Source organism: Trichosurus vulpecula, chromosome 3, assembly GCF_011100635.1.
Source record: "Trichosurus vulpecula isolate mTriVul1 chromosome 3, mTriVul1.pri, whole genome shotgun sequence".
Classification (NCBI taxonomy): domain Eukaryota; kingdom Metazoa; phylum Chordata; class Mammalia; order Diprotodontia; family Phalangeridae; genus Trichosurus; species Trichosurus vulpecula.
In genome coordinates, this window is record NC_050575.1 from 392580399 (window position 1) to 392595810 (window position 15412).

Here is a 15412-nt window from a genome sequence, read left to right on the forward strand (position 1 = left end):
CCCTAGTTTATTCCATCTGACAATATCCCTCCATAGGCACCTCCCATTGAATGGCAGAGTCTTCTGGGGAGGTCCTAGTACATGTACAACCTATTCTCCCTCCTCATTTGGGCATTGGCCGTGTTCACCTGCTAGAAAAAGGGTAACCAACAACTAAGGTCACTGCTGACTTGTGAGAACTGAGGTAAGCGGTCCCCTTGGGGAAAGGATGAAAGCAGTGTGGGAAAGTGGGATTCAGTTGGGCCTGACCAGACTGGCTTGGCATCATTAAACTGAATATAGGCCAAACCTTCCATATGGAGGAAGGCAAGTCACATAGGTATATGCTGAAAAATAACATGAACCACAGCCCATAACGGCTTTTTACATGAACCATGTCTTCAAACATAGTGTAAAAAATGAAGACCCCTGAGGCATCAGGTAGGACCTGACTGCCCACCTCATAGGCCTGCAGTGATCAAGCACTGAGCTCTGTCTTCTGCAAGACATAGTTCAGAGAAAATGATCCCATTATGTTCATTAGTCTCTCTGAGGCAAGAACCCTAACCCATTTTAAGAATTATGCTTATATTCCTAACAAGGTAATGGAGCATTTGAATCTCTACCCAAGATGTATTAAGCCTGATGCTAAATGTGTGAAAGTGAGAAATGCTGATCTCCCTGGACTCTGACCCTGTCCAGATTTGGTAATTCACATCTATAGGCACTAGGTTTGCAAAACACCCTGAGGTGGGTAGTTATACAGCTAGATTATGGAGATGGGGAAACTGAGGCTCTGAGGTTAAGTGACTTACACAGCACCCAGGATCTGCATGGAGGGCTCCTGACCAATGAGGCACTCTTTGTTATTAAGCCATGCTTGCTGGTAAGAGACTCATCCCCCAACTCAAAATCCAAACACTGAACTGCCATCAGTGAATGAGCCGGATGCTACTAGCTAAGGAGCAGAAAAGGGGCAGCTTCTGATTTTTAGTATCCTAGGGTTGACGTTAAAGGACAAAAACTTATCAAAGCAGGCAGAGATAAATTATGAACCTATAGAAATTTGCAGGGTGGGTGTGAATGACAGAGCTTGTCATTAAGCATCTGACTGAATGGGGACCAGGACCACCATCTTATTTCTTTGAGCAGTTTGGTGTTAAGCCAAGAGTCAAGCACTTGGTAGTTGGGCCCCACTGGCAAAATAATCTCTAGTTGGAGCTTGGCATCTCTGACGCATTCCCAAAGTTTTCTCTCTAGTAGTTCAACTTTATCAGATCACAGAGTATCTTTTTTCTTGAAAAAATAATTAACATTTTCAATTAGGATGTAAAAATGAGGGTGATCAAGTGGCAGATCCAGGACCGACGACCAGGTCTCCTGATTCCTGGACTGGGCCCCCTTCCCTCCTTCTGCTTCAGGAGGCCGGCTGATGAAATCATCGATAGTGGGAGTGGCTTCACTGCAGATTCTCAACCTGGGGTCAAGTAACTTTTTAAGAAATTTTAATAACAATTTCAATGTAATTGGCTTCTTTTGCAATCCTATGTATTTTATGTTTTAAAAAACATTCTGAGAAGGGGCCCATAATAGTTACCATAAGGACTCCCTGCTCTCCAGAATAATGCTCAAACCAATGAGCTCACCCCTTATTTTGCAATGCTATTACCTGTACATTTTTCTTTCTCTACTTCTACTTGTGTGAAGGAAGAAATGAATCTATCCCAAGATCTAGGCTTTGGTGAGATTTTTTTTTGCTCTTCCCTCCATCCCAGGTGGCCCCTCTGGTAAATGTAAAGTTTAAAATCCTATGACTGAGAATGGGTGGCTGACAGGAGTACTCGAGAGCTAAAATGGTTATTTAGGCATCTAAATCAGGCTATTTGCAAAATGCTTTATAGTTGTTTACAGTTAAGACCGGGTTTTGGTTTTATAGGTCTTGCAAAAATCATGCAATGAGCAATGCCAATTGCAGCATGTACATGTTTATGCTCACTTCCAGAAAATTTTCAGGAAAAGTACTGTCTACTCAATAAGTTTATTTTTATTTTGTTTGGAATTACAATTTTATTGATTGGGGAGCTCCCAGTGCAGAAAACTCTTCCACCGAAGCCTATGGGAAATGTGTCTGTTTCTCAGCTTAGAGTGTTTAAGCATTTATACGACTTGCTCTTGGTCAAACAGCGGCTATATTTTCAGAGCCAAGACTCACCCAGGTTTTCCTAATCTAAGGTGAGCCTTTTATATACTATCCATTGTCTCTTTTATTAAATTACCTCTAAGCAATAATTATTCCTTTTCAAAAGTGGAGGTCAAATATTTTGCCCACAGCACTAATTTCATTATAGATGTTCCCTGAATCAGTACATAAATTACTAACCACTGTGATCAACAGAATGTAGGCCAAGCACATCATTTACTTCAGACATGGCTGGCCTAAAGTTATAACTACTGAAAGATGCTTTTTCAGAATTTGCTCTGAAGATGAGGACTTCAATCATTTACTTCCATCCACCGTACATTTGTAAAAGTCTTGCTGTCCATTTTGTCAATGAAGAGACAGCCTTGCAAGTGGTCCATCTCATGCTGTATAATCCGAGCAAGCCACCCACTGGCCTGCCACACCACAGATTCTCCATTTTCATTCAACCCTGCAACAAAATTCATCGCACTGGTGAAAACACTGAGCCATGCAATTCTCATCTCCTCCCATGCTCACTCCCCCTTCTTCCATCCTAGCTAAGGTTCTCCCATATGCTCCTTGCTGACTAAGGAAGTGGCATTTTAAAGAACAGAATTCAGAAAAAGGAGTTCCCATCCCCCTAAAGAACTGCTGCAGCTCTTCCCCTCACCTAGTATTCAGCCCTGTTTCCATGTCTGATAGTTCTTGGACTCAAAGCAGAGCTAGGGGATGGAAGAGCTTCCTGTCATTTCCCAAGCAGCTTCTCTTTCCTTTTGTTCTTCCTCCTCCAGCCTACCTATGTCTACTTAGCTACCAACACCCCACACTTTGAACTTAAAGCAGGTGTCTTAGCCAGCTTAGAATCCTATAAATGCTATAGAATCCTATAAAGATAAATGCTGTTTTCCTTTACTTCTACCCTCTGACCCACTGACACTGAATAGTTTGTTCAAGATGGGTCCAAGACTTCATCCTATCCAATGTCCTTTTGTCTGAGCTCAGCTCAGGGCCCTGAACAACAGGTAAAGCCTGAAAGAGTGCAAAGAATGTCTGGATTTTTTCCCCATGTGCAAGGTGTACCCCATTATTTCAAGAACACAAAAACTATTCAGAGCTGGGAAAGCAGCACATGCTGATGGCGTGTTGTTAAGGACACACCAAAGGGAGCAGGTTGAACCCTTTGTCTTTGGTGAGTGACCACCCTTCATCTTTCTCTATGCCCTCCTCCCTCCTCTTCTTTTTCCAGGTGCTTCATGGTATGCCTCCGGCTGTCCAAAGCAGTAGTCTCCAAAGTGGCGCTGTGCCTGACCATAAGGAGTATGTGACCACCCAAAAAGAGGGTGAAAAAAGAGGTCCCAGCTCATCTTTGTTAATCAACTGTGGGGCTTGTCACCACACTTAGCCTTACCCCACAAACTGCCTCCCCCTCCATCTATTGTGCATGAAAAACAATCAGTGTGGCCACTACCCACAGCAGCTGCACAGTGCCTTTGCAAAAATTCTGGTTTTAACCCCTGCCCCGCAGGATATCTCCTGGCTTGGGCGCTCCCAAGGACTTTTAATTTGGGGTAGGAGGGAATGAGTCACAGTAGTATTTATACAGCACTTTAAGGTTTGTGAAGCACTGTATGTTATCCCATTTGACATTCCCAGCTAGTATTTCCCCCATTTTACATATGAAGAAACTGAGGTAGAAATTAAGTGACTTCCCTAGTGTCACAGCTAGAAAGATTCTCAGGCTGCATTTGAACTCAGGTCTTCCTGATTCCAAGTCCAGTACTCTGTCCACTGTGACACCTAGTTTAACCACCCTAGCATGGACGGACTGTGGGCTGGACTGCAGATATCATTATATTATCTTCTCAAACGCAATCATCTTCCAAACTTTTCTATTACTGGTGATAGCACCACTATCTTTCCAGTCACCCAGGTTTTCACAATCTTGGGGTCATCTCTGGCTCTGCACCTTCATTCACCCCATATCCACATATCTAATCAGTTGCCAAATCACCTCCTCATCCCTTCAAATCTGCCCCCTTCCTTCTCTTTACCAACACAACTGCTGCTGCAGCTGCAGCCGCCGCCGCTGCCACCACCGCCACCACCACCACCACCACACCACCTCTACCCCCTCCCCCAATCAGGCCTCTCATCTACAGCCTCCTGATTGATCTCTCCCCACACCCTCCTCCACAAAGCTGCCAAAGTGATTTTCCTAAGGTGGTGGATGGATCATGTTACTCCCCTATTCCCTAAACACCAATGGCTTCCTTCTGACTTCAATATTATTTCATCAGCTTAATAGACAGACCAGTGGACAGGGAACTGGGCCTGGGATCAGGAAAACCTGAGGCCAAATCTAGCCTCAGTCACTTAGTAACTATGTGATCCTGGGCAAGTCACTTATCTGCCTCAGTTTCAGTAAATAATGAATAATAACTAGCATTTATATACCACTTTAAGGACTATGATGCACCATACGTGGATTATCTCATTTGATAAATGGTAATTAATGGGAATAATTGCTCCGACCTCACGGAGAGGATCAAATGAAATTACACATGAAAAAGTGCTTCCTCAACCTTAAGGTGCTCTAGAAAGTCTAGCCATTTGTTATCTCATTTTTAAAAATTTCTGGGGCAGCTAGGTGGCACGGTGAGTAGAGCACTGCCCTGGAGTCAGGAGGACCTGAGTTTAAATCCGACCTCAGACACTTGACACGTTAGCTGTGTGACCTTGGGCAAGTCACTTAACCCAAATTGCCCTGCCTCCCCCCACTCCCACTGCCCCCCGCCCAAATAAAAATTTCTACTTGTTTGTTCTATAAAGTCCATTACATTAGTGCAGCCAGCAGGCGATGCCCCACACCTGTGTTCTCCTCAGAACAGGGAGTGAGCTCTCCCAAGGGGGTCAGCAGCTTCTCTGCCACCCGCTGTCCTAGGCAGCCCTCCAGCTCAGAGATGAAATGATGTGTCCAGGGTCCCAGGGCTTCCTGGCTTCAAGATCAGTATTCTAGACACTACATTACACTTCCCCTTAGTACTGTAGGAACACAGGTATGTAACGTATAAATATGCAAACAAGACACATACTGGAGGGGTGTGTTCAAAAGATCTGAAGGTGTACATGATTCAGAAAGTTTGAAGACTCCCTGGTCTAAAGCATTCAGGGGTGGCCCTTTGTCTACCTTCCCTTCTGGGCAGCACGCACCTAATGGTGGGTGGCCCTTTCCCAACCCTTTCTCTCTTCCAAAATGTACCAGTCCAATATCCCATCCTTCCAACTCTCCTAGGTGAGAGCTTGCTAATCTGCTAAATTAATCCATGCTAGTGTGTGGGTGCCAAAGAATTGTGTTTTCCATCACACCAATCAAATGTCAAGGTATTTGGAGACACCCTGTTTCCCAGAACTAAGGCCCAGCAAGCAGGTTGTGCCCTGAGCCTGGCATAACAAGAATCCTTTGTGCTCTGGATGATCCCACCCTCTGATAAAGTGTATTGTTTTGACTAGCACGAGGAGCTCCCTGAGGGATTTATGATTTTCACATTCATCCATAACTATTTAGATTTGTTGGAGCTCCCCCTGTTTTCCAGCGACCTGGGAAAGCCAACGTGCTGCAGCCTAAAGCTATCCATCACATCTCCTGACAGGCTCACAATCTGTTTCTTGTAAGCGCCAAGTGAACCAAACCAGGTACTGCATTCCTGTTCCTGCCATACTACCTCTGGTTCTGTATCCTGCTGAAAGACCACAAGGCTTGATGACCCTTAAGACCTGAGAGACTGTTCCCATCAGACCCAAGCCCCAGAAATGTCAACCATGGGAACTACTTACTCAACACCTAAGAATAAACTGTATTGTGGTCCAGCCCCTTTCATACGCATAAGCCCTGCCTTTGCCCCAGCATGTTAAGCCCTCCTCCTCAGGAGTGGGCCTTCCACGTGCAATCTTTTTCCACACTCTGAAATAAGCAAAAGAATATTATCAAGAGAATTAATTTTTTAAAGTGTGAAGGGAGGTAGCTACCCTACCAGATCTCGTATTATTATAAAGTATTATAAAGTAATCATCAAAACAATCTGGTACTCTCCAAGAAACAGAGTGGTGGATCAGTGGTAAAGATTAGGTACACGATACCCAGTAGGTAATGACCATAGTAATATAGTATCTGATAAATGCAAAGATCCTAGCTTTTGGGACAAGAACTTATTATTTGACAAAAACTGCTTAAAAAAAAACAACTGCAAAGCAGTTTGGCAGAAGCTAGGTATAGACCAACACCTCACACCACTCACCAAGACAGGATCAAAATTACTATTACAACGTATTTGTTATGTACAGACCTTTGTACCTAACTACTGGCATGTGTCCATGTTGCTTCCCCACTTAGGATGTGAGACGAGTGAAAGTAAGGACGGTCTCAAGTTTAACTTTGTATCTCTGGTCCAGGACCTGGCAGAGAACCAACTGAGGAGGCTGCTTAGACGACAATCTTAAAGTGAGTAGCTCTAAAACTGTACCAGGTATGATTTTGGTTCACGGCCCACAACTGGCCTCCCTGGGGGTTTTCTTTGACTGAGGAGGGTAAACACTGGTTGTCCTCCCTCCTGGCTTCCTTCAAGTACCAGCTAAAGTCCCACCTTCTGCAAGGAGCTTTCCCGGTCCCGCTTAATCTTGGTGCCTTCCCTCCAAGTCGTCCTGTCCCTATCTTGCCTGTACACAGTTATTTGCCCGCTGTCTCTCCCATTTGACTGTGAGCTCCTGGGTTGCTGACTCTCTTTCCCCTTTCTGGGAGCTTAGCACGGTGCCAGCACCCAGTAGGCTCTTCACCGCTCCTTTCTTCCTCCCCCCGCGCCCTGCACCCAGTAGGCGCTTCACGGCTGCTCCTCTCCCTCTCGGCTAGCCCCCGCCCCCGAGGCCCAGCTCGCACCTTCGATTTGCACTGCCCTGCAGCGCGGCACGCTCGCCACGAAGCCCGCCACGCTGAGGCAGCCCTCGGGGAAGGAGTCCAGGCTGGCGTCGAGCACGCGCACGCGCGGGTTGACGAACACGCGCAGCGGGGAGGGAGCCATGCGGCGGGCCTGACGCACGGCCGGCGGGTAGCTGGCGAGCAGGCGCTCGGGGAACTCCACAGCGATCACCTGCAGCGGCAGCCCGAGCTGCGGCGCGCTCAGCCCCACGGCGCCGTGCGCGCGCATCACGTGCACCAGTCGCGCCACCAGTGCCTGCGCCTCGGGCCCCGCCAGCCACGCGGGATCCACGGGCGCCGCCACGGCCCGCAGCGCCGGCTCGCCCACCTGGCACACGCGTCTGTAGGGAGGCTTGGGCGGCTGCAGCAGCCAGCGACGCACGGCGCGAGCCCACGGGCGGCGCAGCGCGGGGCCTTCGACGGGAGGCGCGGAGCCCGCGACCCACTGCCCCGCGCAGCCGCAGCCCCGCGCCAGGGCCAGCAACTTCTCCCACGGCCGACCCATGGCCGCCAGAAGGCCGGCCGGCTGGACCACTTCCGCTTCGTCGCTGAGGACGCTGGGACATGTAGTTTCCAACCGCCTTCCGGGCTTCTCGGCTGCTAAACCCTAGCTGCAGAGGGGGAGAGCTTGGAGTCCTTGGTTAGGGTTCTTAAACCTGGCATCTGTGCATTTTTTTTATTTGTGTACTTTTTTACTTTGGTTTGTTATTGTCAGCATTCTGGTTTTTTTTTTAATTTTAAGTTACGAAGTTTACGTTACAAATTCTCTCCCTCCCCCGCCCCTTTGAGAAGGCAAACAATGTTATCAATTATACATGCAAAACATAGTTACATAGTAGCCATGTTACCCCTCCCCCCCCCCCCCCCCAAAAAAGTGAAAAAATGTGCATCGGTCGGCCCTCGTTACCTGGAGGCGGATAACATTATTCATTATGGGTCGTCTGGATTTGTCTTGAGCAAAGTAGCTATGTGTGCAAGGTTCTCCTGGTTCTGTTCATTTCGATTTGCCTCAGGTCATGCACATACACACCACAACTTATACGTACAGACACACAACACACAAAACCACCCACCAGCTTGTTCAGCCGTTCCTCAGTGAGCAGACACCTCGATTTCTAATTCTTTGCCACCACAAAAAGAGTTGCTATATTTTTGTACATTTAAGTACTTTCCCTTTTTCTTTGAGCTCTTTGGGATAAGGACCTACTAGTAGCATTGTTGTAGAGTCAAAAGAGACGCAGAGTTTGACAGCTAATTGGTTATAGATTCACAGCTCCACCAAAGTTCATTGTTGTTATTAACTTGTGTCTGACTTCCCATGATCCACTTTGGCGTCTTCTTGGCAAAGAAACTGGAGTGGTTTGTCATTACCTTCTCTAGCTCATTTTGCAGATGAGGAAACTGAGTCAAACAGTGATTTGCCCAGGGTCACACAGCTAGGTAGTTGAGGCTGGGTTTAAACTCAGGTCTTCTTGACCCCAGGCTGTGTTCTACCAACTGTGATGTACTTCTTTTTCCGTATCCCCTCTAACATTCATCATTTCCCTTTTCTGTCATGTTACCCAATCTGATGAGTGTGAGATGGTACCTCATAGTTTTATATTTCTCTAATTCACAACTTAGAACTTTTTTTTCATATAGATGGCTTCTATTTATTCTCCTGAAAACTGCCTGTTTACATTCCTTATCGATTAATCAGTTGGGGAATTTTATTTATCAATTTGGCTCAGTTCCTTGTACACCTAAGAAAAGACTTTTATCAGAGAAATTTGCTGTTTTCCCAGTTTTCTGCTTTCTTTCTCACTTTGGCTGCATTGGTTATATTTGTGTGCCCTCGTTTTTGAAAATATTTTAATGACTATACTTAAATATAATTGGTTTCCTTTGTAGTCCTATCCATCTATTTTTATGCATTTAAAACAATATTTTGACTGCCAAAAAGAGCTAGGACACACACAAAAAAGGTTAACAATCCCTGATCTAGTCCATCATCCTCCTTTTACAAAGTTCTTCACGTAAGATGAAAGAGTAGTTATGGTGGACAGAGGGTGGAACTTACAGCCAAGAAGGACCAAGTCAGAATCCTGCCTCAGACATTTAGTAACTGAAGTGACCTGGGCTGTCAGGAACCTTTCCTCAGGTATAAAATGGCGAAAGCAACCCCACCTACCTCACAGGGCTGTTAGTGAAGATCCAGTGATATTTCAAATGATGTATGTAAATCACTTTGCAAACCTCTAAGCACTATAATGATGTTAGCTATTAGTAGTAAGAGCAGCAAAGGCATATTGAATAAGTCAGTCATCATGGTTAAAATATTTATTATTTATTATTATATATCTTTATATACCATCCAATTTGTTTTCAAACCCAGAGTTACTCCCCGACTTCCTTTCTGTGTTTGTGTACTTCCATATCACCTCCTTGAGACTGTCTCAGAAAAAAGGCCACAGGCCTCCCAGAGATAAATTCAATCATAAGAAGTCAACGTGGTCAGGCCACAGCACTGTCAACAAACCTTCCTACGAAATCCCTGCATAGAATACAGGCTCACCCAGATTCTGGGCAAAAGGGTTCAAGCTGCAAGATAGGGTCAGACAGAGCTTGAAGACGTGTACATAGTCAAGAAATTCCTGACTCCAAGAGGCCCGGGTCTGAAACTGTGCAGGTGTTTAAAGAGTAGGCACTAGGTCCCAGTCAAAGGAGGGTCAGATGGCAAAGGATCCCCCAGGGCACTTCCTTCTTCTGTACTCTCTAGGGAACCTTCAGGAGCAGATGCCAAACTGGGTTCCTGTTCTGTAGGTTCTAGAGCTGGAGCTATGATCTCTTGTTCCAGTCCCTTCTCATCCAATAGGAAAACTGCCTCTCTCTTTGGCAAGATAAAAGCCAAGGGCTCCTGGATGACTTGGATATTGACATGTCCAAGGTTTCCAAACTTGGAGAGCTGAGTGGGTGGAACACCTGGTTCAAAAGGTGAGGGAGGTAGGAAAAGCAGGGGGAAAAAGAGAAAAGAGGCAAATTACTCAGAGTAAAACAAAGAACGTCTGCCCACAGAGAAGCAGTAAGACACATGATTTAACATCTTTAGAGACACACCAGCACATGACTACCCCAACAGCCTTCTGACACGGGCAATTCTCCATCCCCAGTCTCCTCCTCTTCCAAGGGGTAGGTTCCTTCTCAGAATCTCCATCTGACTAAGTGCCCCGGTCAGCCACGCTCTTGTCAAACCTGGACCAGCCCATGATTTGCCAAATGATTTCTCCACTTCTCCTGACCCCCAGCCCACCACTGTGTTTCTCCATTAAAATGTAAGCTCCTTGAGGAGAGGGACTGTCTTTCTTTTTGTTATATATATAATCTTAACACAATATCTAGCACATGATAAGGGCTTAATGCTCGCTTACTCGATCTGCCTATGTGGTTACCACATAACAAAAAACATGACCACTGGGCTACAAATAATGAACAACTCTGGCAGAGCTGGACCAGCCATCCAGCTGTGGTCAATCACTACAGCCAATGAGCATGCCCATGGAACGAATGAAGTGATTACAAGGCAAAAGGGAACAGTAAGATACACTGCTCTTCACACTGCTAGTGGAAGCTCGCTTTCTTGTCACTCTCAGCAGGGACGGAACCTGTTCTTCAGATGAGAATACGTGGAATAAACAAAAACCAAACGGTTAAGTACAGAAAAGCATTGTTCTCAATCTCCTACCCAAAATCTGTGCTATCTGGGTCGGCGGGAAGAGGACTTGGAGACAGCGATTTAGGTAAGGAACCAAGTCTTCCAGGAAAACAGTGCAGAACTGGACGAAGAGCTCTTGTTCCCGGCTGCTGAAGGCTGCCTCCTCTGCCCGGTGAAAGGCCAGTATTATTTTTGTTACCTAAAAAAATCCCAAAGTTGTCTTTAGTCACATGAGGCACATTCTCCAAGTACCACCAAGCCCCAAGTTGCTGTGCTACATACAACACAACAAACTTTTTGACAGAAAAATACCTTAAAAACCTGATGCATTGCATTAAATATTCAATCATCAAGCTCCTGAAACCACTACACCTTCGCAGCACTCTGTGCTTGTTGATTTGCTGGTCTAGTTCTCAGCAGTGCTGTATTAAATGCCAAAGAAACCAATACCAAGGCAACAAGCATGCAGATCATGTGGCAAATGACTTATTTCCAACATAAGAATAAGCCCAAACTGTAATGGACCCAAAAAGGGAAGCAAGGAATAAAACATGTTTCCTACTGAGTTTTGCTCTTTGGGGCAACAGCAAGTCCAGAAAACCTCAGGGGAGAAGAGAGACAGAAACACGGCAAGAAATCCCATCTTCCTCCTCACCACAAAGGGCTCCAAGGGCTGAACCCATGGTCAAGTTTCTGCCTGGCTAAGACAGACACCAGCCCAGCTCTAAGTCTTGTCCATTGTAGCCTAGAGAAAAGCTTATTTTTACCCATAATTCACTACCCTAGGTCTGGCTGTATTCTCTGGAATGGTTACTCACACTCTGAGAACAAAGGGAAAAACCAACACTGAAACAAAAGGGCAAGGAAAATAAAGAGTACAATCCTAGGAATGTATGTATACAAAAAGAAGAGTGCTAGGAAACTACCACCGTAATAAAAAAGTTAGTATAACCAGAAATCAGTATGACAGTTCAGAACCTCCTGCAGTCCACAGGCCTGGCCAGCAGCCAGCCCTTCTCACCTAGGACCTTGCACACGGCTATTTTATGAAGCCATATTTACAAATACAACGTGACTGGAAGAAGGTGAATGTCAAAGGGGAAGAAGGGGGCAAAGACTTGCTAAACCTTCCAAGTCTTCCCTGAAAAGGATTCCACCATGATTCTTGCTATTTCCCCACCTTGCCAAGGGCATCTTCTAAAGAGGCAGTCACATCCTGAGCCAGAGCCACAGGACAACAGAGACGCAAATCATTGAACGCAACCAGAATGTTGTTGAGGAAACAAGCCAGCGGTGGAAAATCCAGCAGTCCCATGGGGGGCTGCAAGGTTCCAGGCTGAGTCACAGGGACGGCAGCAGGAATCGTGCTCCGCAGCGCAGCGGGAGCAGAAATAAGAGTATAGGAGTTCATTTCGTCCTGAAACTTCTCTACACCTTCTTGAACTGCTTTCTTGAAAGTATTCAAAGCAACCTGCTGGAACACAGGTGCAAGCTGACCCCGAAAATCAGCCCCTACTCGGCTGAAGGAGAGCCCAAAGTACATACACTGGCCGAGCAGTGAGTCCAGGCGGCTACCGCCTCCACGCTGAAGGTCGCTCTCCAACACCTGCAGGAACTGCGAAACCTTCTGCAACACCCAGCCATGGAAGATAGCACTCTCGTTCACCGAGGGCTCACCGGCAGCCAGAGGTAGCAACGGGTCCTCATCAGAAAATATGGCACGGTACTGTGTAATGATGTCAAAAAGGTGGACACGACATGCCTCGATGGTCTTGGTGATATGAAAATAAGGATCCTCATTGGGAATGGAGGTCAGGATAGAACGGAGCCATGCATCTCGCGCCTGTAAGAATTTGATTCGCAACTCAGCCTCTGTGAAAATGTCCATTCGACGAAGATAACCTATAACTCGGAGACAGGCAGGGAGCTGGATATTGGTTCGAAGTTGTTGGATCAACTGGCTGAGCATCAATTGCATAGACTGACGGACCTCATTAACAATGCCCTGCAAATTGTAGAAGTGGTTAGTGGAACAATAATAGGAGTTTGTTTTTTAAAAGACTGGACACATGTGATTTCATTAGTATGGGGAGCTCCCATTAAAAATCTTTTTCTAGCAACAAAGATTGGAACCTACTCTGTAAATTATATTGTTGGTGGGTGGCCTGGGGGCACTGAGATGTTAAATGAGTTGGACAGAGGTCATGCAGCCAGGATGTGTCAGAGGTAAGGCTTTCTGACTCCAAAGTTGGCTCTCTATCCATTACACCACACCGCCTCTCACATACAAAGCATGATCATGCCAAAGTTGGGAAGCTGTTTTCTAACCCATTTTATCAAACTTCTTTACCTGGCATTCAAAGGTCTCCCCAACCTGGCACCACTCCATCTTCCAAGCATTCACAAGCTCTTTGTTCCAGCCATATCAGAAAATGCTTTGCTACTTGAACAAACATGGGGTACCCATGCCCCTGAGCCCTGGTTCAGGTAGCTTTCTATGCCTGGAGTGCAGTCACGCCTGCTGGCCACTCTTATGCTTTGAAACTCAAGTCCAATGCCACCTCCTTCAAGAAGCCTTCTGATCTCCCAGGTTAATTACAATCTTCTCCCTCAGACCTGACAAGGCCCCTTGTTTTCCTAATTCCCTAATAATGTATCTTGTAATATTGTCTGTAAGAGTTGCCTTATTGGTATCTTATGTAAGTACCTTGAGAGTAGGGCTTGTGTCTTAATAAATTTTGTATCTGCCCAAGGGCCTAACAGAATTTTGCAGGCAACCATCACTTCCATGTTTGTTGACTGATTCCTATGCTTCACAGAATTAAGAAGCTAAATTTTCTGAAGAACTATTTTGTAGATTGCCAGCAAAGCCATTTTTCAATTTATGCTCCAGATCATTTTGCACGATAATATACAATTACAATAACATATAATAAAGTAAATACACTGAGGGGTTTCCATCTAATGTTTCTATGCATGGTTAGGCAGCAGGGAAAGAACACCACAGACCTGAGACCCAATCTGGCAAGCTTAAGACAACAGTGGTGATACCTGGATAACAGGGATGGTAGAATATTTTCTTTCCAGTCTGCGCACATAGGCTGCAAGCTCAAGAGCCTCCTCATAGTAGCTATTTCGAACACAGGTGTCCATTAACTGAGGGATCTCCAAGATTTCCAAAATCTCTGTGTGCCGATTCAGGGTCAAAGTATTCATATGGCGGTTAGAACCAATCTCTTCTGCATCCTTCACAAAGTTCCTATTGCAAATCAAGGAGTAAACACATGAGTCCACAGCTTCAACTGGTTAATCAAGTGGGTTCCCAGTTACCTTACATTTTCGCTTAAGTTCAGGACAAAGAGCCAGAGATTTTCTATCCACATCCAACAGAAGTGCCAGCACAGTGCAGCAGAAAAAAGAGCCCGACTGTTGGAATCAGGAAGCTGGGGTTCAAATGCCAACTAAAATACTTCCTGGGCGATGCCAGACAAATCACCACCTCTATTAGCCTATGTTTCCTCATCTGTAAAACAGAGCTAATAGTTCTCATACTACCTCCTTCACAAACTTGCTGCACAGACAGCACTTACTCAGCCTAAAAGCGATAAGGGAAAATGCAGCCATTATGGTGATCTTCATAACTTTGGTCTAAGTCACTGCAATAAACAATGCATTTCGTTTCTCAAATCCTGCCGAAACAAAGCACAATGCTTTGCACACAGTAGCCCTTGATGAATGCTTCATTCACTCATGCAGTTTTTCCTGTTCGTAGAACTTGGAACTGGAAGGTGACTAGGCATCATCTAGTCTCAATCCTAACATTTTACAGATGAGGAAACAAGATGCTCAGAACTGTTCAGGGACTTGTTCATGGAATCCCAAAGACTGAGTGGGAGCTCCGAGATTTATTATTATTTAACGTTTTTAAAAAATAACGAATGTTAGCATTTATTTACACACAGCTTTCGGGGTTGCAAGCTCTTTACAAATATCATCTCATTGGATGCCCACAGCCACTCCGGGAGGAAGGGCTGTCACCACCCCTGTTTTACAGGGAAGGGCACCGAGGCGGGCAGCGGTCGGGGGCAGCCCGGGGCTTCCCTCCCCCTCGCGGGGCCCGCACCGGCAGCTCTGCTGGAAGCTGGGCAGGCGGCCCAGCAGGCGGCCCAGGGAGGCCTCCACGTCCCCGAAGAGGCGGTGGATGCGCTCGGTGCACTCGGCGCCGCGGATGAAGGTCTTGTAGTTGGCGAAGGCCAAGTCCCGCGTCTGCTGCAGCAGCTGCGCCCGCTCCTCCGCTAGCCGCTCGGGCTCCCGCCGCAGCCGCTCCAGCCCCGAGCCGCTCAGCTCGCGCAGGTAGCGCCCCACGTCGGGCCGCTCGCGCCACTGACCCTCCGGGAACCGGTCTCGGAACAGCGAGGCCAGGAGACCCTCATCCTCCACCTCGCCCAGCGCCGCCGCCGCGGCAGCCCCGCCGGCCGCCACCGCGGCCATTTCGATGCTTCCGGGTGCTCCGCCCGCCCCGGCGGAAGTGCTGAGCTGTCGCCTGTCGCCTAGGAATTAAGGTCACTTCCGGGAGGCGCTTTGGTTTCTC

At 46.6% G+C, this 15412-nt stretch overlaps 1 protein-coding gene across 3 annotated transcripts; it reads right to left on the bottom strand.

The window, feature by feature from the left end:
• Positions 1-1998: 1998 nt before the first annotated feature.
• COG8 (component of oligomeric golgi complex 8) lies at positions 1999-15345 on the bottom strand. Of its 3 annotated transcripts, XM_036749491.1 has the most exons (6): positions 14945-15323; positions 13873-14080; positions 12002-12826; positions 10852-11020; positions 9915-10091; positions 1999-2630 (listed from the first exon to the last, which is right to left on the bottom strand). In XM_036749491.1, exons 1-6 carry the CDS (start codon positions 15310-15312, stop codon positions 2473-2475), a joined length of 1905 nt encoding a protein of 634 aa, XP_036605386.1. In that variant the 5' UTR covers positions 15313-15323; the 3' UTR covers positions 1999-2472. The 3 variants fall into 3 exon arrangements, with proteins under 3 accessions (XP_036605386.1, XP_036605385.1, XP_036605384.1); XM_036749489.1 differs by lacking the exon at positions 1999-2630 and having other exon boundaries at positions 9435-10091; positions 14945-15345; XM_036749490.1 differs by lacking the exons at positions 9915-10091; positions 10852-11020; positions 12002-12826; positions 13873-14080; positions 14945-15323 and adding an exon at positions 7092-7647.
• Between the last annotated feature and the right edge of the window lie 67 nt (positions 15346-15412).